This window comes from Oryctolagus cuniculus, chromosome 2, assembly GCF_964237555.1.
Source record: "Oryctolagus cuniculus chromosome 2, mOryCun1.1, whole genome shotgun sequence".
In the NCBI taxonomy this organism is placed as follows: Eukaryota; Metazoa; Chordata; class Mammalia; order Lagomorpha; family Leporidae; genus Oryctolagus; species Oryctolagus cuniculus.
The window spans coordinates 46842699-46866619 of record NC_091433.1 but is presented as its reverse complement, the minus strand read 5'-3'; the positions used below and the strand labels follow the sequence as shown (position 1 = coordinate 46866619).

The following is a 23921-nucleotide window of genomic DNA, read 5'->3' as shown; positions in this document are numbered from 1 at the left end:
AAAACAAAAACAAAAACAAAACCACACATCAGAACCAGAACAGCTAGATTTCCACTTAGGCCACCAAAGATTAGGGATGGGACTGAGCACCCTCTTAGATGACATTAAAGACTGCCTCCCTGGTCTGCTTTACCAGAAACCAGGGGGAAGAGGAGCAAGGTAGGCAGCAGGAGCAATGTACAGATAGGTAGGCAGGCCAATTAGTTGCTGCTTTACACAGTGATCTGCCATCAGGGAGACCCAACAGGCCAGTCCACCGCAAATGGCATTGGTTTATGATGCAGAAAGCCAGGCCTTCAGATGGACCCAGGAGTCAGCTTTTGGACAGTCCTGGCGGCTCTGCCAACCAAGAGCTGGGTCACTGGAAATGGAGCTGCCCTGGGGGTTGAAGGACTCCTGGGTCAGAGCCACAGGCGCTGTTGGCTCTAAGCTGAGAAAAGCCCTTCACTCAGCCCAGCTGCCAGAGTAAGCACTGTTGAGGGGACGGCCAAGCAGCATTGCAGGCAGCACTGTACATTTGCTTTCAGGGATGCCACCTACCATCTGTGCAGGCCAGTTCTCCTCCCTGGTCAGCCAGGTTATGGAAGTCAACAGGATGCCTTCCCTAAGGAGGTCACACCTCCCTTATGATGTCTCTTCCAGAACCCCATGTGAACAGATAGATAGGTCTGGCCAGGCCTTAAGGTCCACCTGATTATTATCAAGCCTCTCCTGTCAGTTTCTGTTTGCCTCTCAATGGGAACACTCCCTCATGGTTTAGACAGCACCTTTCTTAGGTCCCCTAGTAATGACTCTGTCCTTTGTTTTAGACCCTGGGAATTTAATCTGCTTGTTAGATTCCTCTTCTCCAGACTGGAGACAGTGAAATTCTAGATGGCCATGCACCTGAAACCTCGCGTGGATCTTTAGCAAGAGCAAAAGTGCTTGCCCTACTCCTTTAAGAATCTCCAGTCTTATCAGGAGAATAGCAAGGGAGTGGTGACTCCACCCTTCTGAACTTTACTGGCCTAAAAAAATTAGGTATCCCACCCTTTGGATGGCTCTTTTGTTTTATCGTGAGCAAGCCAGACAGGGTTAAAAGATTGCAAGTCAGGTCTTTTGATGAGTTTTGTCCTTGTCTTGTAACTAAACATCAACCAGATTGCCAAGTTTTTTCTTCTCCAAAATTGAGCTTACAAACCTCACTACCACCAACCTCCCTTGGAGCCCCTCTCCACACTACTCTGGCTGGAGGTCTCTGATTTAAAATAAATCTTCCTTTTCTCTTAAAAAAAAAAAAAAAGACACAATGGGAGCTGGCAATGTGGTGTAGGGGGTAAAGCCTCCACCTGCAGTGTCAGCATCCCAAATGGGCTCTCTCTCTCTCTCTTCTCTGCTTCTGTCTCTCTGTAATTCTACCTTTCAAATAAATAAATAAATGAATCTTAAAAAAATAAAGACACAAATGGGCATCAGACAATGAAGAAACAGCTCACAGGATTCCATACAAGAAGTTTCCATGTCCTTTGGGAGTGTCCCTGAGTTTCGGGTTTGCTGCTCAGGCATGATCAATGGATTTATGATCAATGGATTCATCAAATCACGGGCCACATAATCAAGCTTAATCTTCAGCTCCCCACCACTCCTTGGAGGTCTGGCTGATTGTCGTGGGGCTCCAATGTCAACTCCCTAATCAGTCACGCAGTTGGCCTTTGCAGCTGAAAGTCTGTAGGGGCCACTGTGAAGAACAAAGGCAGACCTATCACGTGGGAAATTCCAGAGGTTTGGAGGCGCCCTCCAAAGAGAAAAGGACAAAGGGCCGCCACATTCTTCAGGATCCAACCTCATTACCAAGCTCCGGTGATCCTGGGGTGGGTTGCTGAACTGCCTGACAAAGCTCCCTCTCCCCGGGAGCTGCAGGTTTGCCTCTCAGGACAGAATGCACCTGCTAAGAAGCTGTCCAGCCTCCCAAAGAATGCATTTCATGCTCAGAAAACTCCCAAATTCTTCCTTACCTGAAACTCACATCTGCCTTCCTTTGAAGATCTGCTGGCTGATGAGTCTATTAATGAATTTCCACTCCAAGAAGCCAGAGTTCAGCTTATCCCACCACCTGTATGACAGAATTAGTTGCTCCTTAGGACACTGGCAAAAACTTGTGCCCAAGTCATCCCCTGGAGAGTTTCACCAACCGTGGGACCAAGCGCTAGACTGAGCCTGGCTCCTCTCAGAGACTACGGAAGGAAGGGAAACCGCAGCCCTGTTTGGCCTCCCACAAGCCTTACTTGTCCACTGGATGTGGCATCTTTACTTCTCAGGGGGCTGGGAATCCCCTCAACAGTCTGCTTTCTCTATTTTGAAATTATTTCAAAAGAATCAAGGAGTTGAACAGGTCAGTGCTAAGCACTCTCACAAATCGCATTTACCCAGACTCCCCTGTTGTTCAGATTGTCCAAGTTTATTATTTGCCACATTTGCTAGCTCTGTCTCTTCAGCACAAACACACGCAGACACACACACACACACCATGGTCATGGTTCTTTTTCTGAGCTCTTTCAGCACAAATTCCAGCAATATTGTTCCATCACTGAAATGTTCCCATGTTTACTTCTCCCAAATAAGGACACTCTTCTACAGAACACACCAGGACCACCCAAGTCAGGCCTTCAGCACTGCTCTGACGCTACCATCTAAGCCATAGACACCTTCCAGATTTCACAAACTGTCTCAGCGACATCTGTTTTTCCTGTTCCATCCAGGAGCACACACTGCTTAGTAGTTGTCATATCTCCTTAGTCTCCTCCAGTCTGGGAAAGTACAGGCCTTTGATTCTCAAGATCTCCAAGACAAGCCCTCACCCTGAGTCTAATGATTGGGTTCAGACCACAGACTCTTGTCAGGAGTCTCAGAAATGTCTCTGGGTGGCTGTGACTTGAAAGGAGTTCTCTGCTCCCCAGCCTTCCCTCATTTGCAAAGAGCACAGATCTGTTCACATCATAGCACAGGGATTCCAAACACAGCAGAATAGCTCGGCTCGACCCATCTTCCTACAGATAACAGTGACAAAACCTGAACAAAACTAAGCTCTGTGCAGGCACTGAAGAGGCTGATGGCAAACTGAAAGTGGAAGGAGCACTCGCGTGACAGGCCACGCCCAAGTGACTGATGAGAGTTGCAAGTTTGGAACTTTTGGCCTGAGCTTGTTTTCCAATATGAGAGGGGCTCTGGGACAGAAAGCTGCAGCCTTGCCTGTTTGAGGTTACAGAGGACAAAACCTGGGGCTGACAGAGCCAGGAAATTAGAGGTGACCCCACAAATGAAATCAGTTAAAATTCCTTAGCTTATAGAAGCTTCAAAAGTAAATGAACTACTTTGTACTGAACCAAATACACTGAAAACTACAAAACATTACTGAAAAAAACTGTAATAATATCTAAATAAATACATATGCCACGTTCAAGGATTGGTGGTCTCTATGCTGCTTTCCCATCAAGCTACAAATTTAACACAATCCCAGTTGTATTGCAGCAGACTTTTACAATAGATTCTGAAATTTATATGGGCATACAAAGCTGATTCTGAGATTTATATGGGCATGCAAAGACTTAAAATAGTGTAACAACCTTGCAGGGGCAATGGCAGAAAGCTTACCCTATTTGACCTCAAGAGCTCTGAAGCTATAGCAGTGCAGATAGGGTGGTACTAGCACAGTATGCACAAAGAGCAACAGAACAGAAGTGAGAGTTCAGAAATGGGCCTCAATTTAGATGGCCAGTGGATTGTTGACAGGCGGAAGAACAACTCATTTGGGAAAGGCAAGTCAATAGCCAATGCTGAACAACTGTAAGTCTATATGGAAAATATGAATTTTTAACCCCTACTTCACACACACACAAGAATCAGTTCATGATGGATCCCAGATTTAAATGTAGGAGTTATAACTATGGAGCCTATAAAAGAAGCCGTAGCTTTTCTTCCCAAACCTGAGAGCAGGTAAAGATCTCTCAGGATGCAGAAAACACCGGCTAAGAAAGAAAAGTTTGATGAATTATACTCTGTCAAGATTCTGGGAAGGAGATGAATAGTGAGCACACTATCGACCTGGAGAAGATAGTCAGAAAGCATATTGTACAAAGCACTTTTATCTGGAACCTCTGAGGATCTCCTGCAACTCAATAATAAGAATACAACTGAAAGAAAATGGGCACAAGATCTGAGCAAACATCTTACAAAGAAAGGTGTATAAATGGCCCAGAGGCAGATGAAAATGTGCTCAATACCGTTAGTCATAGGGAGATGCAAATTAAAAGCACAATGAGATACTACTTACTGTACACACCCACTACCATGCTAATATTGAATAGACTGACAACAGCAAACATTAATGAAGATGTAGTATAACAGAAGTCTCAAATGACAGTGGAAATATAAAATGGAATAACTTTGGCAGTTTCTTATAAAGTCAAATATCATCTACCTTTGACCCAATAATACCACCCCTCATTCCTTATCAAATGGAAATGATAACATATATGCACAAAATACTTGTACGTTGTACATACTTGTACATCATAGAAATTTAATTCACGATAGCTAAGAGTTAGGGTTATCACATTGTCCAACATCAGGGGCCTGAATAAACATACTGTGATTCATTTATAGAGTAGAATATTACCCACCAATATAAAGGATCCAATCACTGATATATGAGGATATTTCCAAAAATTCATGGGAAAAAGGGGTGGGAGTGGTGGTGATTCAGTGGGTTAAGCCTCTGCTTGGAAGACCTGCATCTCATATCTGAGTGCCTAGGATCAAGTCTTGCCTCCACTTTCAATCCAGCTCCTTGCTAATGCACCTGGGAGGGAGCAGGTGATTCTCTAGTACTCGGACCCTTGCCACATGGGAGACTTGGATGGAATTCTTGGCTCTTGGCTTTGGGCTGGCCCAGCCCTGGCTGCTGCAGGCCTTTAGGAGTGAATCAGCAGATGGATGATCTCTCTCTCTCTCTCTCTCTCCCTCTCATTTTGCCTTTCAAATAAATGAATAGAACTTTAAAAATTCCTAGAAAATGAAATTAAAAGTTTATTTTGGTGCAAAAACTTTCTAAATCAAAGCTTATGGGATCTTCAAAAAATTCATGGAAATTGCATATTATGAAAAAACTACACATGAATTATTTTTTAAAAAGAATCAAAATAAAACTTATAATTCTATTTTTCCATAACATTTTTTCAGTGCCTTTATATGCTACAACATGGATGAATTCAGACATGCTGGAGAAACACATACAGACACACACAAAAATGATGTATGGGGTGGTCACTGTGGCACCTAGCAGGTTGAGCCACTGCCTGGGATAGCTACATGCCATGTCAGAGTGCCTGGGATCAAGCCCTGCTTCCACTTCTGATCCAGCTTCCTGCTAATGCACCTGGGAGGCAAGAGATGATGACCCAAGTACTTGGGTTCTTGTGACCCATTTGGGGACCCAGATGGAGGCTCTAACTTCTGGTTTAGTCCTGATTCATCCTTGACTATTGTAGGCATTTGGGGAGTGAACAGTAAATGGAAGAGTCTCATTCATATTCATTCATTCTCTTCCTCTCTCTTTCTGTCTTTCTGTCTCCTTCTCCCTCTTCCTCTCTCCGTGTCACTTTGCCTTTTAAATAAATAAATCTGTGTTTTAAATCTCATATTCTGAAGAACTACATTTATATGTAGTTAAAGAACCTGCAAACTAATTAAAGTGGGGAGGTGGAGTTGTGTGGCATTGTCTGGAGGTGGGAGTAGGAGTGGGCCATGGAGACAAGCAGGAATACAAGGGAACTCTTGAGGGGTCTGGAAAGCACTTTATCTTAACTGGTATGTGGGTTACACCGGTGTATTCAAGTATCAAAATTGCACGGCCAAAATTGTGCAGTTTAATGTAATCAGATTTTACAGTAGCAGAAGAACTGTAAAGAAATACTGTTAGTTGAATCACAGCTGGGGAGTAGGTGGTGGTATAGATGGAGCAAGAATGGCAGCCCGTGGGTCACTGTGGAAGCTGGGTGTGCACTAGGAGATGTATTATACTCTTTACTTCGTGAATGCTTTCAGTTTTCAGTAATAAATAGCACAGGGGTCCTCACCCAAGGAGACAGGACATTAACTGAGTGGATTTCAACTAGGCAGAGGAAGGCTCTGAGTTTAGAAACACAGAGGTGGGGACTCCAGGTGGGGCTCAGAAGTATGGGGCAGCTCTGAGCAGTATGTCCAGATGGCCTGGAGGATAGAGCCCCAGAGAAGATCTGTGGAGAAGTGGGTAGCGACAGTGACAAAGTTGTCTGCTTCACTGCCTTCAACTCTGCCCTCTGCCCGTGCCCCGCTCCCTCTCCCTGTGGAGCTGTCATTGATTGCAGCCGTCCTGCCCGTGCTGCGGCCTCAGGTCTGGGCAGGATTTGCTACCACTGCTAACACGTACATCCTGTGCCTCAGTGTCCCCACCTACCTCACCAATGAGTGATCGATGTTTCTGTTTCCTAATGGGAAAGGGACTTTTCAGACCAAGGTTTTGCAGGTTTAAAACCTCATGGAACCCAAGAGGACCAGCAGGAGGCAGCTGGACCAGACACAGGGATACTGTGGCAGACAGATAATTGGGTGCTCCTTCAAACAGTACCATTTAAATATGAATTTGATGTTTTTGTAGAGGAGATTGAAAGAAATAATTTTCTTCTAGAAAAATGGTATTCCTCTTTCTTTTTGCTCCAATTAAAGAGTTTTTGCATTTGACTGACTAAATTAAAAACTTCAGGTTAGGGGACAGCACTGTGGCATAGTGAGCTAAGCCTCTGCCCGCGGTGCCAGCATCCCATTTGGATGGCAGTTTGTGTCTCAGCTGCTCCTTTTCAAATCCGGCTCTCGGCTATGGCCTGGTAAAGCCGTAGAAGGTGGCCCAAGTGCTTGGGACCCTGCACCTGTGTGGAAGACCTGGAAGAAGCTCCTGGTTCTTGGCTTTGGATCAGCTTAGCTCTGGCCTTTGCAGCCTTTTGGGAAGTGAACCACAGATGGAGGACCTATCTCTCTGTCTCTGCCTCTCTCTATTACTCTGCCTCTCAAGTAAATAAATAAAATCTTAAAAAAAAACTTGGGAGGCAAGTTTAGAAAATCATAAAGTCTAGGAGAGTTTTCAAGATGGCAGAATAGGGAGGGAACTTACTGCTCTAATCTAGGGGAAGAGAGTTTTTAAAAAAGTGGAGAGAGTGCAATCTCAGGGAAGAATTAAGGAGAAAATGGTGGAGGAAACTCCACAGAAATTAGAGGGACACTGTGGACCCCCATGGAGGTTGTGGATGCACACAACTCAGGACTCCAGAGCCAAGAGCCTCAGCACTGGCTTTGGAGTGAGGTGAGACCAGACTGCAACAGCCCAAGCCACTGGCGATAAAGCTGTGGGAAGAGCCTGGCATGGGCTTGGCTTGGAGCCCTGTGGCGGGGGCAGTGTACCTGCCAACCTAGAGGGAAAAGGGTGGGGCACGTTTCTCTCTGGAAAAATGACAGGGCCAAGTCGTTACTTATTTATAGTAACCTTGAATGTAAATGACCTCAACTCTCCAGTTAAAAGATACAGACTGACTGAATGAATTAAAAAACAAAACCCATCTATTTGATGCCTACAAGAAACACATCTTATCAACAAAGTACTCACAGACTGAAAGTGATAGATGGAAAAAGATATTCCATGCTAAAGGAAACCAAAAAAGAGCTGGTGTAACCATTCTAATATCAGACAAAATAGACTTTCACACAAAAACTGTTAAAAGAGACAAAGAAGGGCCTATGCAATGATTAAGGGATCATTCAACAGGAAGATGTGATTACATCAAATTGAGAAGCTTCTGCACTGCCAAAGAAACACTTGGCAAAGTGAAGAAGCAACCGACAGAATGGGAGAAATTATTTGCAAATTATGCAAATGATAAAGAATTAATAACCAGAATATATAAAAAGCTCAACAACAACAAAACAAACAACCCAGTTAATAAATGGGCAAAGGACTTAAACAGAAATTTTTCAAAAGAGGAAATCCAAATGGCCAATAGACACATGACAAAATGCTCATGATCACTAGCTGTCATGAAAATGCAAATCAAAACCATAATGAGGTTTCACTTAACCGCAGTTAGAATGGCTTTCATACAGAAATCAACAGACAACAAATGCTGGCAAGAATGCGTGGGAAAAGATACCCTAATCCACTCTTGGTGGGATCTAAACTGGTACAGCCACTGTGGTAGACAGTATGGAGATACCTCAGAAATCTGAATATAGACCTACGCATGACCCAGCCATCCCACTCCTGGGAATTTACCAAGGGAATTAAAATCAGCACATGAAAGAATTATTTGTACCCCCCATGTATACTGCAACTCAATTCATAATAGCTAAGATATTGAATCAACCCAAATGCCTATCAACTAAAGATTGGATAAGAAAACTATTGGGATATGTACACCATGGAATACTACACAGCAGTAGAAATAAAATGAAATCCAGTCATTTGCAACAAAATGGATGAAGCTGGAAAAAATCATACTTAGTGAAATAAGCCAGTCCCAAAAGTACAGCTACCATATGTTCTCCCTAATCTGTGATAACTAATGGAGCACCTAAAAGGTAATCTATAGAAGTGAAGTGAACACTTCAAGATGCAATGACTTTGAACAGCCTTGTCTTGACTGTTGAGGAACAGTTTTTTTTATATACAATTTGTTGAACTCTTTATTTAGTGTAGAGTTAATCATATGTGTATAAAGTTCATTGAAAATAGATCTTGGTAAAAAATAAGAATGGGAATAGGAGAGGGTGGGAGTATGGATAGGAGGGCAGGTATAGTGGGAAGAATCACTAAGTTCATAAGGTTGTATTTATGGAGTGCATGAAGTTTATATTTCTTAAATAAAAGGTTTCTGGGAGGAAAAAAATAAAATCATAAAGTCTAAATAACCAGTGCCCCCCCTTCCTGGTCAGATAAAGACCTTCTGTGCATCATTCAGTCTCTACACAGGTGTAGGCTTGTTGTCACACACAGTACAAAGGCAACAGAGAGAGGTCAGTGCCTACAAGTTTTAGAGTTTGCATCCAAGGGCTACTTTTTTTTTTTTGCCAGGCAGAGTTAGACAGTGAGAGAGGGAGACAGAGAGAGAGTTATAGACAGTGAGAGAGAGACAGAGAGAAAGGTTTTCCTTCCGTTGGTTCACCCCCCAAATGGCTGCTACAGCCAGCGCGCTGCGCCGATCTGAAGCCAGGAGCCAAGTGCTTCCTCCTGGTCTCCCATGTGGGTTCAGGGCCCAAGCACTTGGGCCATCCTCCACTGCCTTCCCTGGCCACAGCAGAGAGCTAGACTGGAAGAGGAGCAAGCGGGACAGAACTGGCGCCCCAACTGGGACTAGAACACGGGGTGCCAGCGCCACAGGCAGAGGACTAGCCTAGTGAACCATGTGCTGGCCCCAGGCTACTTTAAGGAGTGGACTCGGTGCAACAATTAATTACATGTGGGAGTACCTGAGAAACCTGAGTTAAAATGGTACCAAGTGATTTCATGACCAGGCAGAGCTATAGATGGGCTTCCAGGCTCTGCCCAATTGGTTCTCATGTTATTCCAGCTCTGGCTCTAGGCCAGGACACTATGGCATTTGGCTATTGGGCACGTGGCCTCCTTAACCTTTGGATAACAAGAGGAAGGGCAAGAGGGCACCTGGTTTCTTGCCAGCACTGCATTTCCTGTGCTCATGCTTCCTGTGTGGGGACCATGGCACTCAATCCCTTGACATGAGCCTTGTCCATCTATCTCAACCACACCATCCCATGAAGCAACTTGCCCTAATGGAAACTCTCAGGGTCCAGTGACCCAGGGTTCAGAATTTCAGCTTAATTCCATGGGCTAAATGAACTATATCAGTTTTCTATCAGCCAAGTGGGAGGGCCATTTGGTGAAAAATGTATGTAAAGTGCTTAGCAGTGTTTGGCCCAGATGCTCAGTACTGGGGGCTAAGTTGGAAAACAGAAGGTACTTTTTACAAATTATTAATTGCCTTCAGGGCCTGCACTGTAGCACAGTAGTAAAGCTGCCATCTGTGGTGCTGGCATCCCATATGGGTGCTACTCCACTTCTTATCCAGGTCCCTGCTCATGTGCCTGGGAAAGCAGCAGGAGATGGGTGCAGGTGCAGGGAGTCCCTGCACCCATGTAGGAGACCCAGAAGAAGCTCCTGGCTCCTGGCTTTGGATGGGCCCAGCTCCAGGCATAGTGGCCATTTGAGGAGTAGACTGGTGGCTGGAGGATCTCTCTCTCTCTCTCTTACTTTGTGTGTGTGTGTGTGTGTGTGTGTGTGTGTATAACTCTGCCTTTCAAATAAAATAAATACATTTTTTGTAAAAATTGACTTGATTGGAATGCAATGCAGAGGCACAGAGTCTGTGCTCTTTCCTCTGCATTTTCTCCTTCACTCCTGCTCTCTCCTCTCAGCTCCTGTATCTCTGTCTCATTTTGCCAGATTGTTCAGTCACTGGGTAGAACACGGGGGGCAGCAAGTCTTCACTAAGTGCTAGAGAATCAGAGACAAGTAAAACATTAAGATACAATCTTGCCCTAGGGAATCACACTTCTGGGAAGTGCATGAGGATTGTGGGAGCCCAGGAGAGGACCTCCCGGAGCCACGCCCCTTTTGTCTTCATAGGAGATCATCACCTCCATCCTGCTGAGCGGGCGGATCGGGCCCAACATCCAGCTGGCTGAGTGCTATGGGCTGAGACTGAAGCACATGAAATCAGACGAGGTCCACTGGCTGCACCCACAGATGACGGTGGGTGAGGTGCAGGACAAGTATGAGTGTCTACACGTGGAAGCCGAGTGGAGGTAGGAATAAGGGAAGATGCCTATGGGGTACAGAGGTGCTGGGAGGTCCTCCCTCAGAGCACTCCCCAACCTCAGATTCTTCTGGAAAACTTGAGTGGCCTTCTAGGCTTTGTCCTGAGACATCCAATGCATACATTTCCCAAGGCTTCGCAGGCTGGCGGGCATATCCACATCCCTGGGCAGATCCCCAGGACTGTCTACAGACAAAATGCAGGTGGCAGGGAGAGCCCAGGTCAAGGGCTGGTCTCTGAACCCCAGGAAAAGAGCTGTGTGAGGAAGAAGAGATGGAGAGTTAGGGCTTGCTCCAGCACCCCAGACACCTGCTCTCTGCCCAGCCACAGAGATGGGAAGGAAGACTCAAGACCTGAATGGGTGGCCAGGAGCCTCCAGGGCAGCCCTTTGCATGCTGGGGGGTGGGGGATGCTTCTGTCCTTGGGGTCCTGCTCCCTCCTTTAGACCCCGAGAGTCTGACTGACCTGTTGCAGGTATGACCTTCAAATCCGCTACCTGCCAGAGGACTTCATGGAGAGCCTGAAAGAAGACAGGACCACGCTGCTGTATTTTTACCAACAGGTAAAAAGTGCAAAATCTTCCTATCCCTGGGGTCCCGGGGCACCTTCAATGCCAAGTGCTCTCCATCTCTCCTAGGCACACAGAAAGACAAAGACCGGGAGGGCCCAGTCCAAGAAACTGCTCTTAAAATTATCCCTGGGTCCATAGTCCTCTCTTTCTGCTGTTTAAGTGCTAGCTTGCCTGCCCCGGAGCTCCCAGGTCCTGTTGGACTTTGCCGGCGGCCCAGGAGGCCTGGCTCATGAAGCAGGAAGAGCCGGTCCAGAGGAAAGCCTGTAGTATTTAACACACGTGCTCTGTAGCCGCATTTACCTGGCTTTTAGCCCAGCTCTGCTGCTTGCTCACCTATTCCTGGGGACTTTGTTTACCTGCATGAAGCCGTGTCTTCTCTAAAGTGCAGATGATAATAATACCAATAATATCCACACTATAGGGTTGTTAGGAGGACCAAATGAGATCATGGGTAGTGGCCTGGCAAATTGGCTCTCAGGAGAAGAAAATCTCTGATTTGCAGCACTTGGCAACTTCCATGGTGTAAATACTCCAAGCACAGTCTCTTCCCAGCTACCAGTATAATGTCCACCACGCTGCAAAGCTTCGGAAAATTTCATAACCGGCTCTCACAAGCTATTTGCAGCTTCTCTGAAACACCACTCGATATAATGCACATTAAGTGCCTAGCATAGCACCTGGCACAGAGCAAGCATGGAATCCATGTGCATTGCTGTGCGATTTGTATCTGATCTTCGCTCCTTCCCTTCCACAACTCCCTCCTGGTGTGCTAGAGACCAAGTTGAACTTTTCTCGGGCCATGGATGATGTTTGTGCCTGCTCATCTATGGGACATTGGATAAAGTAGATTCCTCTCCAAATCTATTTCCTTCTCCCCAAAATGAGGGGCAGAGGCGGGGAATCTGGAGAGAGTGTGTAAGGAAACTCCTCGGAAGCCTGCAGCCCAGGGAGGGATGAGACTCTAGAGGGAGGCAGAGGCACCGCAGAGAGAGCGCCCCTGTCTGTTCCCCATCCCTGCTCCGTGGCAGGAGGCAGCAGGAGGCGGGACTGTGTTTATCTTCTGAGGCCTCTGCTCTGGGACTTGGGGGATGAAGTGTGAGTCTGACCCTTGGCCTTTCTCCCTGCCAGCTCCGGAATGACTACATGCAACGCTATGCCAGCAAGGTCAGCGAGGGCATGGCCCTGCAGCTGGGCTGCCTGGAGCTCAGGTTTGTGACCTCAAGGCCTCCCTGGGCTGGGGGGGGGGGGTGCTGGGCTGGGCTCTGGGCTGCCTGGACTTCCTTCATGTGCAGAGCGGGAGGCAAGAGTGGGTTCGTGAGAGCCAGAAAGGGGAGAAGAGGAGGCTTACGCAGGCGAGGCTCTGAGGTGCTCTCCACCTGGCCTGCAGGGCTCGGGGGAAGGAAGAGCTGGATCCCTCTCTGGTCTCCCCAGCCTCCTGGGCCTGCACCTGCCCTTGCCATCTCAGCTGCAATTCAAACCAGGTAGCAAGCATTTCTTGATCACCAGGCAGGATTCTGGAGGATATTCAAATGCTTGAATTTCCATCTATGTGGCCCACTGCTGCATGTCAGCTCCAGTACTATAGTACTCATTGCATCGGTACCCCAGCCCTTAAGTATGTGTTTGACCCACCCCAGGCCCCCAGTTATTTGGATGCAGTTGGTCTCAAAAGAGTTGCTGGAAGGGTTTTCAGCACCACTGCATGTGCTGCTTTGCTGGGTATGCAGTTCCAGGGAGAGTTCTGATCCTATTCGTGACCTTACATTTAGGTAACAGACCTGCTGTTGCTTCTGCAGTGTTGGGGCTCACTAGGAAGTTTAGGCCCCGTTCTGGGTCTCAGAGTGCTGATGGTTCCCCTGCTGGGGGCTGTGTGTTGGAAAGGGAAGGATCTCACTTTGATTCTAGCATCTGAGACGGTTGGCCTTTGTGACAAAGTAGATCAAGGACAATCCTGAAGGTTCCTCATTGCCTTACCACTTGGTGACCACCCCAATGTGCAAGGGATCAGCCAGGCCTTCCCCTGAGGCTGGTTAGAAGACAGCCCACCTCAGTGCTGTTTGTGGTAATCTGGGGAGCCTGGTGCTGGTGGCCCCGGGGCAGTCTGTGGCGTTCATTTGATGACATGCAGCTTTGTATGTGTTCCAAGACTTTGGCTCCTATGACCTGCACCGTGGCCTACACAGTCTCCACCTCTGACAGTTTTACCTGTTTTACTCATGGATCTTAAACCGGGACTCTTGTTTCACTTTGAGACTCCAATAATGACCTCCTCCCAAGCAATCATCCTTGAGTAGCAAAACAGCAGCATCGAGAGGATGCCCTCGCATTGTGTCTCATCTTCTCGTCTCTTTGACTCATTCCCCAGTCGTTATTGGTGGTGGTTTAATGGACTGGAGGACCCGTGGACGTCGACGTGCTGTTGTGCAGTCTTGTCGGGAGTGTGCACTCCAGTGATGGCTACTGTGTCATTATTGCCACGCCCACCTCGCTTCACCGGGAGGATGCATTGTTTCATGTCTCCCGAGTGAGGGAGAGTCAGACAAATGTTCCTACTCCCACCCTTTGGCCACTGGAGTGCACAGAATGCCTTATTAGGGAGAGAAGCTGGGAAAACACCTATTGAGTAAACCTGACTGAAGATTTTCAGCCCTAATAATTTTAAAAGTTGAATACAAAGCTACACGCTATAGTGGACAGTTTTAAAGACAAGTTGTGACTATTCCTTATGAAGGGATTCAGGTACATTTCTGAAAATCAACCATCAGGCAGAATTTTCCAGGGCTGTGGCTGTTGTCTGCAAAGGTTCTAAAAAGCCTAGCCGATGGGTTCTTGTCCTGTGAACGTGGTGGCTTGCTCTCACCTACCTACAGATGTGTTATCTTCAGGGAAACCACAATGTACTCTTCTCTAACTTAAAAAGGGAGTATGGGATGTGCATGAAATATGATATTGGTAAGATAAATCCTCAGTGGAGTCAATTCCTGTCAAGAACCAACCGGGGATAAGAATAAAACCCGGTGGGTCCGAGGCAGGGCTGCCCGTGTGTGCCCCGGGTCTTCTGTGTGCAGTGCTACTCTGGGCAAGTCACCTTCTCTCTGTGTACCTCAGCCCTTCTGTCTGTGAAGTGGGAATGAAAACAGTAGCAACCTTGTAGAGTTGCTATGAGGAAGTTCTAAGAATTTAAACTACTCAGAGCAATGATAAGACCAGAAGTGTTCAGTAATTATTCATTTTAATGGCTTTTTCTCTTTGCCTTTATTTATTTTTAATACAGTATTTTTTTTGAAGTAGCTTCAGGCTGACAGCAAAATTGAGCAGAAGGTACAGAGATTTCTTGTATTACCCCTTCCCACGCACATACACCGCTTCCTCCACTTTCAGCATCCCCATCAGAATGGCCCATTTGTTACCATGAATGGACCTTCGCTGACACAGCATTGTCACTCAGAGTCCATAGTCTATGTCAGGGTTCACTCTTGGTGTTGCACATTCCCTGAGTGTGGACAGATACATGACAACATATCCACCATGATGTGCTGTCATGGCATCATGGCATATGGCATCATGCCGAGCAGTTCCTGCCCTAAAATCCTCTGTGCTCCACCTGTTATCTCCCCACACACCAACCCTGACAACCTCCACTGTTGCTATATTTTTACTCTTTCCAGAATGTCATATAGTTAGAATGACCCCAATTAACTTTTTATTGATTTATCAGAGGTGCTTTGTAAGTGCCAAGTTTATCATTTTATCTAATTGTGCCCCTGTAAATTAAAATTTGAAACTCATGGTCTATATGCTAGAGATGAGTACCTGCTTTGTTTGAGAAACCAAATAACTTTTCACCCATGACCTAAGACAGCCAGGGCCATTTTCTACTCCCCAGTGGAGGCTCAGAGTATCCCAAACTAAAAAAAAATCAGAGTGAATACAAACAAAGTAGTCACTGGCAAGTAAAGATTAGTGGACGAATACCCAGCTTGCTTTGCTCCAAAAGTAATTTAGATCATGGTTAATTTATAAATGCTGGCCATGAGTTAATATTGCAATTTCTGCTTATAAGAAAAACACAACTAACTGGATTTTGCAAAGATGTTTCCTTTCTGCTGTCCTTACCTGGGTATCAGTCATGGGCCTTAAAGACTCTGCTGCCCTCTTGGTGCTAGCCATGCAAAATTGCTGGCATGGGCTGGGAGAGCTGGCCAGGCACCAGGGGGGGCACTCCTAGCAGGTGCAGCCGCATTCAGGGCAGGTTTCTGGTAACTGGGTGCTCACAGCCACAGCCTAGGAGATTGCAAAGTTCACTTTTGGGCGAGAGCAGGGTTTGCGATTAGTGATAGTGGCTGGTACTCCTGACATCCCAATGATGCTCAGCTGATACAAATAGTAGAAACTCAGATTGAGGTAAATTGGAGTGATCCGATGCCTTTGTCATCAGGATGGCTGTAATTGGTCATCAGTACATGAGAGGAACGCTATCGGGGACTTGGGGAGTGACCTACATTGATCCCGTTAGAGTTAATGTTGTGCAGCAAGCCAATTTGTCCAGTTGCCTGGGAGCACACGTTGTAGCTCTCCTACCCTAGCAAGAATTGCAGGTGGCCATGCTGCCTGTCCAGGGGAATTCACTGGTGTATTCCGAGGTTTCCCCTGACTGTAGAACGTGACAGGTCACGCTGACTCGGAAAACTGTCTAAAACTGCTCTGGTTGGCCATGTGGAACTTAGGGATCTTAATTGCCAGCCCTTTTCAGGTACAAATAGGGAGAGGCTGATCCCTCCACGGGGGAATCCTGGGTGGCTTCTCCTGCCCTTTAACTGAATGCCATCCCTGCCTGTGGCTTGGCCCTCAGTGAACACACGTACCCATTCTCAGCTGTCGTTTCTTGCCTGCTGTGTTGGACACACAGGAGAAAGAAGTTGGGATAGAGAAGAGGCATTGGTTTTAGTCTCTTGAATTCTCTCTTTGGATCAAGTTTCCAGGGTTTCCTAACCTCAGAACCAGTGGCGTTTGGGGCCGGCCAGCTCTCTGTTGGGGAGGGGCCTTCCTGGGGATGGCAGGATGACCATCAGCTTCCCTGGTCTCTACCACTAGACACCAGGGACACCACCACCCCCAACCAGGAGTGACAACCAAAATATCCCCAGTCTAGAGTGAGGCGTAGAAAGTCGCCCCAGATGAGAACCACCGAATTAGACTGTTGGGAGGCTCTATACTTGGACCCCATTGAGTTAGGCCCTGAAACAGTGGCCTTTACTGAAATGTGCTTTAGTGTTATGACATTGGTATTTACCCACATTGCAATGGGAGAGAAGAAAGAAACACATGAGATTCACTTTTTATTTTTGGTAAAATGAATGTTGAGGATATTAGTTTTCTTTTCATCAGTACCTCTTCAAACTTTAAAAAAAAAAAGACTTATTTATTTATTTATTTATTTATCTGCGAGTCAGCATTACAGAGGGAGGGAGAGACAGAGGAAGAGAGGGAGATCTTCCATCCGCTGGTTCACTCCCTGGTGGTTGCAATGGCCAGGGCTGAGCCAAGTCGAAGCCAGGAGTTTCATCCAGGTGTCCCATGCGGGTGACAGGGTCCAAGCATGTAGGCCATCTTCTGCTGCTTTTCCCAGGCCATTAGCAGGGAACTGGATCTGAAGTGGAGCAGCCAGGACATGAACTGGCACCCATATGGGATGCCAGCATTGTAGGCAGTGGCTTTACCTGCTACTCTGCAATGCCAGCCCCATAATCCTCATCAAACTCTTTAATTTAAGTAATGAAATCTTTTTTTAGGGATAAATAGTTTTGTGTGCTAAATTACACACTGAATAAAGTATCCACCACCCTGACAGCCAGGACAAGCAAACCCAAAATCTCTACTAAATGAAAACAGTTACAGTGCTATGCAGGTTTGCCATAATCTTCATCTTATTTCTTCTTCCCTTCCACCCCTATTTTACTAAATTTGCTTTAAGACTTTTCTATCTGTGTACCTTTCATTGGAAGAAGATGGGATAGAAAAATATTTCAGTATCATAAAATAGAATTCAATAATACTGATTGAGCCACCATAAAGAGTTATTATTTCTTAATCATCATTGAAATATACTCATTCTTGATTCTATAAGAAAAACTTTATGTAAAAGATTGCTTAATCTTCCGTTGTTCCTTTGTTCTAACCGAGGTGATTTTAAATACCCTCAGCCTGCCTAGGTAGCAAGACAGCTTGTCTTCCTGCTCTACCCGCATCCTGTTCCCACTCTGCCTTCACATCACCTTTTCTCACCTAAGCGGAACTGTTAAAGTGATTGCAGATGACCTAGTGTGCATGTATTGGAGGCCCCAGGGGTAGGGAAGGGAGACCACAGGAGAAGGTTAGGATCAAATAATTGCCTTCAGCTCTGTGGAGTCTAGGAAAGGGGTTAGCCTTAGTCTCCATAGCTGCAGGAGACCAGCACGGGGAAGGAGCAGAACAGAAGCCTGTATGAAGGAGGCGTGTAGCGATGGAGAAGGCCACCTTGCCACATGGTGAGCCCGGAAGGTGGACTGAAGTGTTACGTGGCACTTCACTGTACATAAAAGTCTTCATCAAAACACACGTGTGATTTAATAAAATGCTAGGACGTGTCACCTGTGATGGTAGGATTACAGATTATTTTCTTCTTCTATTCGGTATGTTCTAAAATTTGAATATGTGCCACATTTACTCGTTATTCAAATGAACACAAAAACGTTCACACTACAACATTTCAGAGAAAGCAAACGTGAAAAAGAAATCAGAGGGAGCTCCGGCCTGTGGAAGTGGGTTTTCCTAGGCTGATAACCTGAGTACTGCCTGCCCTGAACCCTTCGTTTGAAAGTGGAGGTGGGTGCCTTTCTTTTTAGAGGCTGCAGATAGCATTAAATTCACTGCCTTGGCCAGCACCGCGGCTCACTAGGCTAATCCTCTGCCTTGCGGCACCGGCACACAGGGTTCTAGTCCCAGTAGGGGCGCTGGATTCTGTCCCGGTTGCCCCTCTTCCAGGCCAGCTCTCTGCTGTGGCCCGGGAGTGCAGTGGAGGATGGCCCAAGTGCTTGGGCCCTGCACCCCATGGGAGACCAGGAGAAGCACCTGGCTCCTGCCATCAGATCAGCGCGGTGCGCCGGCCGCAGTGCGCCAGCCGCAGTGCGCCAGCCGCGGTGGCCATTGGAGGGTGAACCAATGGCAAAGGAAGACCTTTCTCTCTGTCTCTCTCTCACTCTCCTGTCAAAAAAAAAAAAAAAAAAAAAATCACTGCCTTGGAATTTTTTTAGGTAAAACAGGTAATCCTTGTTCAATGTGTAATATTGGGAACATTTGGAAAGATTAAAAAAATGAACTTCTCAAATTGCTTGGAATTCAGTTAACCAGAGATCAATCCCCTTAACCATGTAGATCTTTTCTGTTTTTTTCCAATGTATTTACTTTTCTATTGGTGAGATGATATTTGCCATGAGACAGCTACTTATTTGCTTGATGATATATTCAAAGATGCCATTTTAAAAAAACTGTTAAGGGAATATAATATAATATTTCATGTTTTAATTTTTATTGGTAATTTCTTCTATGATTTAATGCTGTAGATGTTCTTTTTCATCTCATGATTTGAAAATATTTCCCTAGATTTTTTTTCTAGTTTTAAAATGGTTTTATTTATTAAATAGGGGTACTTCAAAAAGTTCACAAAAAATAGAATTAAAAGATAATACACATTTTTGTGAACATTTTTGAAAATTATTATTATTTGAAAGGCAGAGAGAGAAGGAGAGAGAAAATGAGAAAGACAGAGAGAGAGAGAGAGAGATTGATTGATTGATTTTCTATCTGCTGGTTCACTCCCCAAATGGCCACGATGACTGGGGCTGAGCCAGACGAAAGCCAGGAGCCAGTAACTTCTTCCAGGTCTACTACATGGGTGCAGGGGCCCAAGCACTTGGGCCATTTTTTGCTGCTTTCCCAGGCACATTAGCCAAAAGCTGGATTGGAAGTAGAGCAGCCAGGAATTAAACCCATGCCCATATGGGATACTGATGCTGCAGGCAGAGGCTTAGCCTTCTATGCCACAACGTCAGCCCCTTCCATGAATGTTTTAAAGTACTCCCTTGCTCCCTGTAGGGTATGAGGTAAGGGCCTAAATCTCCTATTTTCTAAACACAGTGACATGCCTCTCTGCTTTATAGTATTGGTTCATAGAACTGTTCCCCGATGCCTACAAAATCCTGGGTTAAAGGAACATAAACTTACATCAGTATCAGATCAAGAGTAGGACAGTGGCCGGCGCCATGGCTCAATAGGCTATCCTCCACCTTGCAGCGCTGGCACACCGGGTTCTAGTCCCAGTCAGGGCACCGGATTCTGTCCTGGTTGCCCCTCTTCCAGGTCAGCTCTCTGCTATGGCCCGGGAGTGCAGTGGAGGATGGCCCAAGTGCTTGAGCCCTACACCCGCATGGGAGACCAGGAGGAAGCACCTGGCTCCTGGCTTCAGATCAGCGCAATGCACCAGCTGCAGCGCGCCGGCCGTGGCATTGGAGGGTGAACCAACAGAAAAGGAAGACCTTTCTCTCTGTCTCTCTCACTGCCGCTCTGCCTGTCAGAAAAAAAAAAAGAGTAGGACAGTGTCTGCCACAGTCGATGAAACTGCTGGACACAGGCAGGGGAGTGGGGCTGGCACATGTGTGGACACTAACTGTGTGGTCTCAGCTGGAACCACGATTGCTGTAAGTGAGTGATACGGCCATACATCACTTACTGCCGATGCCTGCGTGATGCACAGTTAGGTGAGTTCTCTGTAGGAAAGTCAGGGAGTACTTATACAAACTAAGATGGCGATGATGGCATAGGTGACACCACTTTAAGGGACCAGCCTCACGTCTGTGGTCCATCATTGACTGAAGTGTTATGTGGCACTGACTGTGCATAAAAGTTTTCATCAAAACACACATTTTTAAGAGAATTGGGACTTAAAGGAGGTGGTAGGATTATGAATTACTTTTATTTTCTTTTTCTATTCTGTGAGTATTAAACTGTTTTTTTTTTTTTAAGATTTATGTATTTATTTGAAAGGCAGAGTTACAGAGAGGCAAAGAGAAAGAGAGAGGTCTTCTATCCACTAGTTCACTCCCCAAATGGCCACAACAGCTGGAATTGGATTGATCCGAAGCCAGGAACCAGGAGCTTCCTCAGGGTCTGCCACGTGGATACAGGGGCCCAAGGACTTGGGCCATTTTCTACTGCTTTCCCAGGCTATAGCAGGCAGCTGGATCAGAAGGGGAGCAGTCGGGACTTGAACCAGTGCCCATATAGAAGAATGCTGGTACTGCAGGCAGTGACTTTACCTGCTACACCACAGTGCCAGCCTCAAAGTTTTTTTTGTTTTTTTTGTTTTTTTTTTTTTTTTTAAGATTTATTTATTTGAAGAGCAGAGAGAGAAAGGGAAAGAGGGAGAGAGAGATCTTCCATCTGCTGATTCACTTCTCAGATGACCACAATGGCCAGGGCTGAACCAAGCCAAAGCCAGGAGCCAGGAGCTTCTTCCAGGTCTCCTTATGTGGATGCAAGGGCCCAAGCACTTGGGTCATCTTCTGCTACTTTTCCAGCTGGATTAGCAGGGAGCTGGATCAGAAGTGGAGCGGCCAGGACTTGAACTGGTGCCCATGTGGGATGCCATTGTCACAGGTGGCAGCTTTACCCATTACATCACAGTGCTGGCCCCAGCACTAAAGTTTTTAAATGTCCTACATTTACTAATAATTTAAATGAACACACAAGCACACTCACTATAATACTTCAGAGACAGCAAACAAGTGAAAAAGCAATCACGAAGGGAACCCAGGACCTGAAGGTGGAGGTGGGTGTTCCCAGGCTGGCAGGTGAGCGCTGGCTGCCCTGGGCCCCTGGGCCATTGGTTCTGAGAGCCAGAGCCCTCCTCTTATATCCTCGCTCAAGCACTGCTCTGTCCAACAGCTGAATCTCCGGAGCAGCAGCTGGAGTGTGCCCTTTGCCTCCAGCTTTTCAAATGAGAACACTGGACAGTTCTCACTTCCTCCCTCTTCAGCATCCCCGCCCCTGGCAGGGGAGGTGGACTCTAGGCCCCCTCCTGCAGCCGTCAACTCACTTGCTGTGACTGCTCTCTCTCCAGGCGGTTCTTCAAGGACATGCCGCACAATGCCCTGGACAAGAAGTCCAACTTCGAGCTCCTGGAGTAAGTCCCGGGCGGGCCCTGCCCCTGCTCCATCTCTGCTCCTATGCCTACTTCTCCTGCTCACCCCTTCCCCTCTCACCCCAGGCCCTGGTCCCGGCCCTCTCACCTGTCCGTGATTGGCTGGAAGTCCTCGCGTGGCATGGAGAGGGGTCAAATGCTGCTCTTTTTTCTCCTTCTTTCAGAAAGGAAGTGGGCCTGGACCTGTTTTTCCCCAAGCAGATGCAGGAGAACTTAAAGGTGAGGACCCCACAGGCGAGGGGCCCAGAAAGATGCCTTCTGCACTGGCCCCCAGGACCAGAGCTAAAGGGACGAGGCTGGGGGTGCCCAATGCAGCCAGGGTGTCTGTGTGCTCGGGCATCTGGGCATGGGACAGCTAGCTGTACCCCATGGCTGCTCTGTGCCTCTGGGAATCAGGACGGGGCTGGCTGGCTCCAGCTTTGCTTTGGAGGCTGTTTCACTGCGGGGCCTGAGCTTCGGGGACACTCCCTGTCCTGCTCCAGGAGTATGCGGAAGCTCCCTGGACACAGCGGGGTTGGGGGGAGAGGGCAGGGACTGCCCTCCAGCAGTGGGCGCCAACCCCGGGGGAAGAGAGCCGGACCAGGCCAGCACTGCCCGTCTGCCCCACAGCCCCGGCAGTTCCGGAAGATGATCCAGCAGACGTTCCAGCAGTACGCCTCGCTCAGGGAGGAGGAGTGTGTCATGAAGTTCTTCAACACCCTGGCCGGCTTCGCCAGCATCGACCAGGAGACCTACCGCTGTGAACTCATTGTAATGCCCGCCTCCTTCACCCTCCCCTGCCCCCCCCCGGGGGGGCAGCTTGCCCTGTGGGTGCTCAGGTGGCAGGAGGAGCTGAAACGCTGGCCTCCCACGGTGGGAGGCTGCCTGGGTGGGTGGGGGTAACTACGTACACGGGGGCTGGAGGACCCAGGAGACAGCAACCTAAGGCCCTGTGGCTGGATCCGGGAGCTTTTCGGCAAAGTTCTGAAATACGGGGTGGACAGAGCTGGGACTACACTCTCCTCTCTCCTTTCATTCCAGCAAGGGTGGAACATTACTGTGGACCTGGTCATCGGCCCTAAAGGCATCCGCCAGCTGACAAGTCAGGACACAAAGGTAGCAGACTGAGAAGTCCCTCTCCGCTGCCTACTACCCGGAGTGCAGTCCTCACAGGGCCGGGCCCGGGCATGGATGGCCATGGGGAGAGCCACGGCAGATGGTTCTTCACTTCCTCTGCACAGAGGCCGGGGAGGTGCAGGGAGACACACACGCTTCTATGTCGCTCCTGGCTCAGGCAGAAGAGTTGCAATTTCAATGGCGAAATGAGTCAGTGAGTCCCCTGTGAGCCAGGGACCCGGGTCTAGTTCTGGCACATGGCCCTGGGCAAGTCCTGGCTTTCTGCAGACCTCGTTTTCTCTGTTGCAATGTGCACAGCCTGGCCCGGATGATCCTTCCAGCCCTGAAAGTCTTTGACTCTCTCTGTGTGCCCCCGAGACACTCCGTCCTCCCCACCCCCACCACACTGAGCAGCCTGCATGGCCTGATCCCACAGCGGAATGGTCTGAAGGGCGCTTCTCTTGCCCACAGCCCACCTGCCTGGCTGAGTTCAAGCAGATCAAGTCCATCAGATGCCTCCCGCTGGAGGAGGGCCAGGCGGTTCTGCAGTTGGGCATTGAAGGTGCCCCCCAGGTGAGCGGCTCTGGGCACCTGGGCACTGGAAGCCTGCGGGGGGAGGAGCTACAGGTCGGGAAGCTCTCAGGCCAGTCTGGCAGGGACAGGCAGGGACCAGGGGTTCCTGGGGATCTTGTTGCGGCTGCTTTACCCAGTGCTCTGACAGGGTCCCAGGATGGTGATGGGTTTTAGGGAAATCTAGGAAATAATGTTATTCCCATGTTTCTAATGTCAGGAAAGTGGGCAGAGTTTTTAGGGTAGGTCCAGGTGAGCAGAATTCAGGTACAAACCAGAGGCCTTACTTTGACAACCTGAACAGTGACTTGGAAATTGAGACCTCAAGAATGGGGGCATTTTGTGGGTAGAACAGTCAGACCGCAGACTGTGGGCCACCTTTCACCTTGTTACCCTCTGCCCCACTGCCCCCCTTCCTTTTTCTGTTTCTGCTTTGACATATTGAGCATCTGTGAGATATAAGGCATTGTGCAGAGACCAAGACTAGGGAGACCTAACAGCGCCCTCTGGTGGCCACAGGGAGTGCGAGCAGAGTTCCAGCAGAAACAGGGATGGA

At 47.7% G+C, this 23921-nt stretch overlaps 1 protein-coding gene across 5 annotated transcripts in view; it reads left to right on the top strand.

Annotated features, from left to right (window-relative positions):
* Window positions 1-23921, top strand: part of PTK2B (protein tyrosine kinase 2 beta) — a 125904-nt gene that overhangs the window by 80313 nt on the left and 21670 nt on the right. For all 5 annotated transcript variants that reach the window (XM_051831886.2, XM_051831897.2, XM_051831890.2 and 2 more), the window contains 8 exons: window positions 10703-10881; window positions 11367-11454; window positions 12592-12671; window positions 21620-21682; window positions 21865-21919; window positions 22310-22450; window positions 22721-22795; window positions 23267-23368. In XM_051831886.2, coding sequence (XP_051687846.2) covers window positions 10703-10881; window positions 11367-11454; window positions 12592-12671; window positions 21620-21682; window positions 21865-21919; window positions 22310-22450; window positions 22721-22795; window positions 23267-23368 — 783 coding nt within the window. The remainder of the gene's footprint in view (window positions 1-10702; window positions 10882-11366; window positions 11455-12591; window positions 12672-21619; window positions 21683-21864; window positions 21920-22309; window positions 22451-22720; window positions 22796-23266; window positions 23369-23921) is intronic.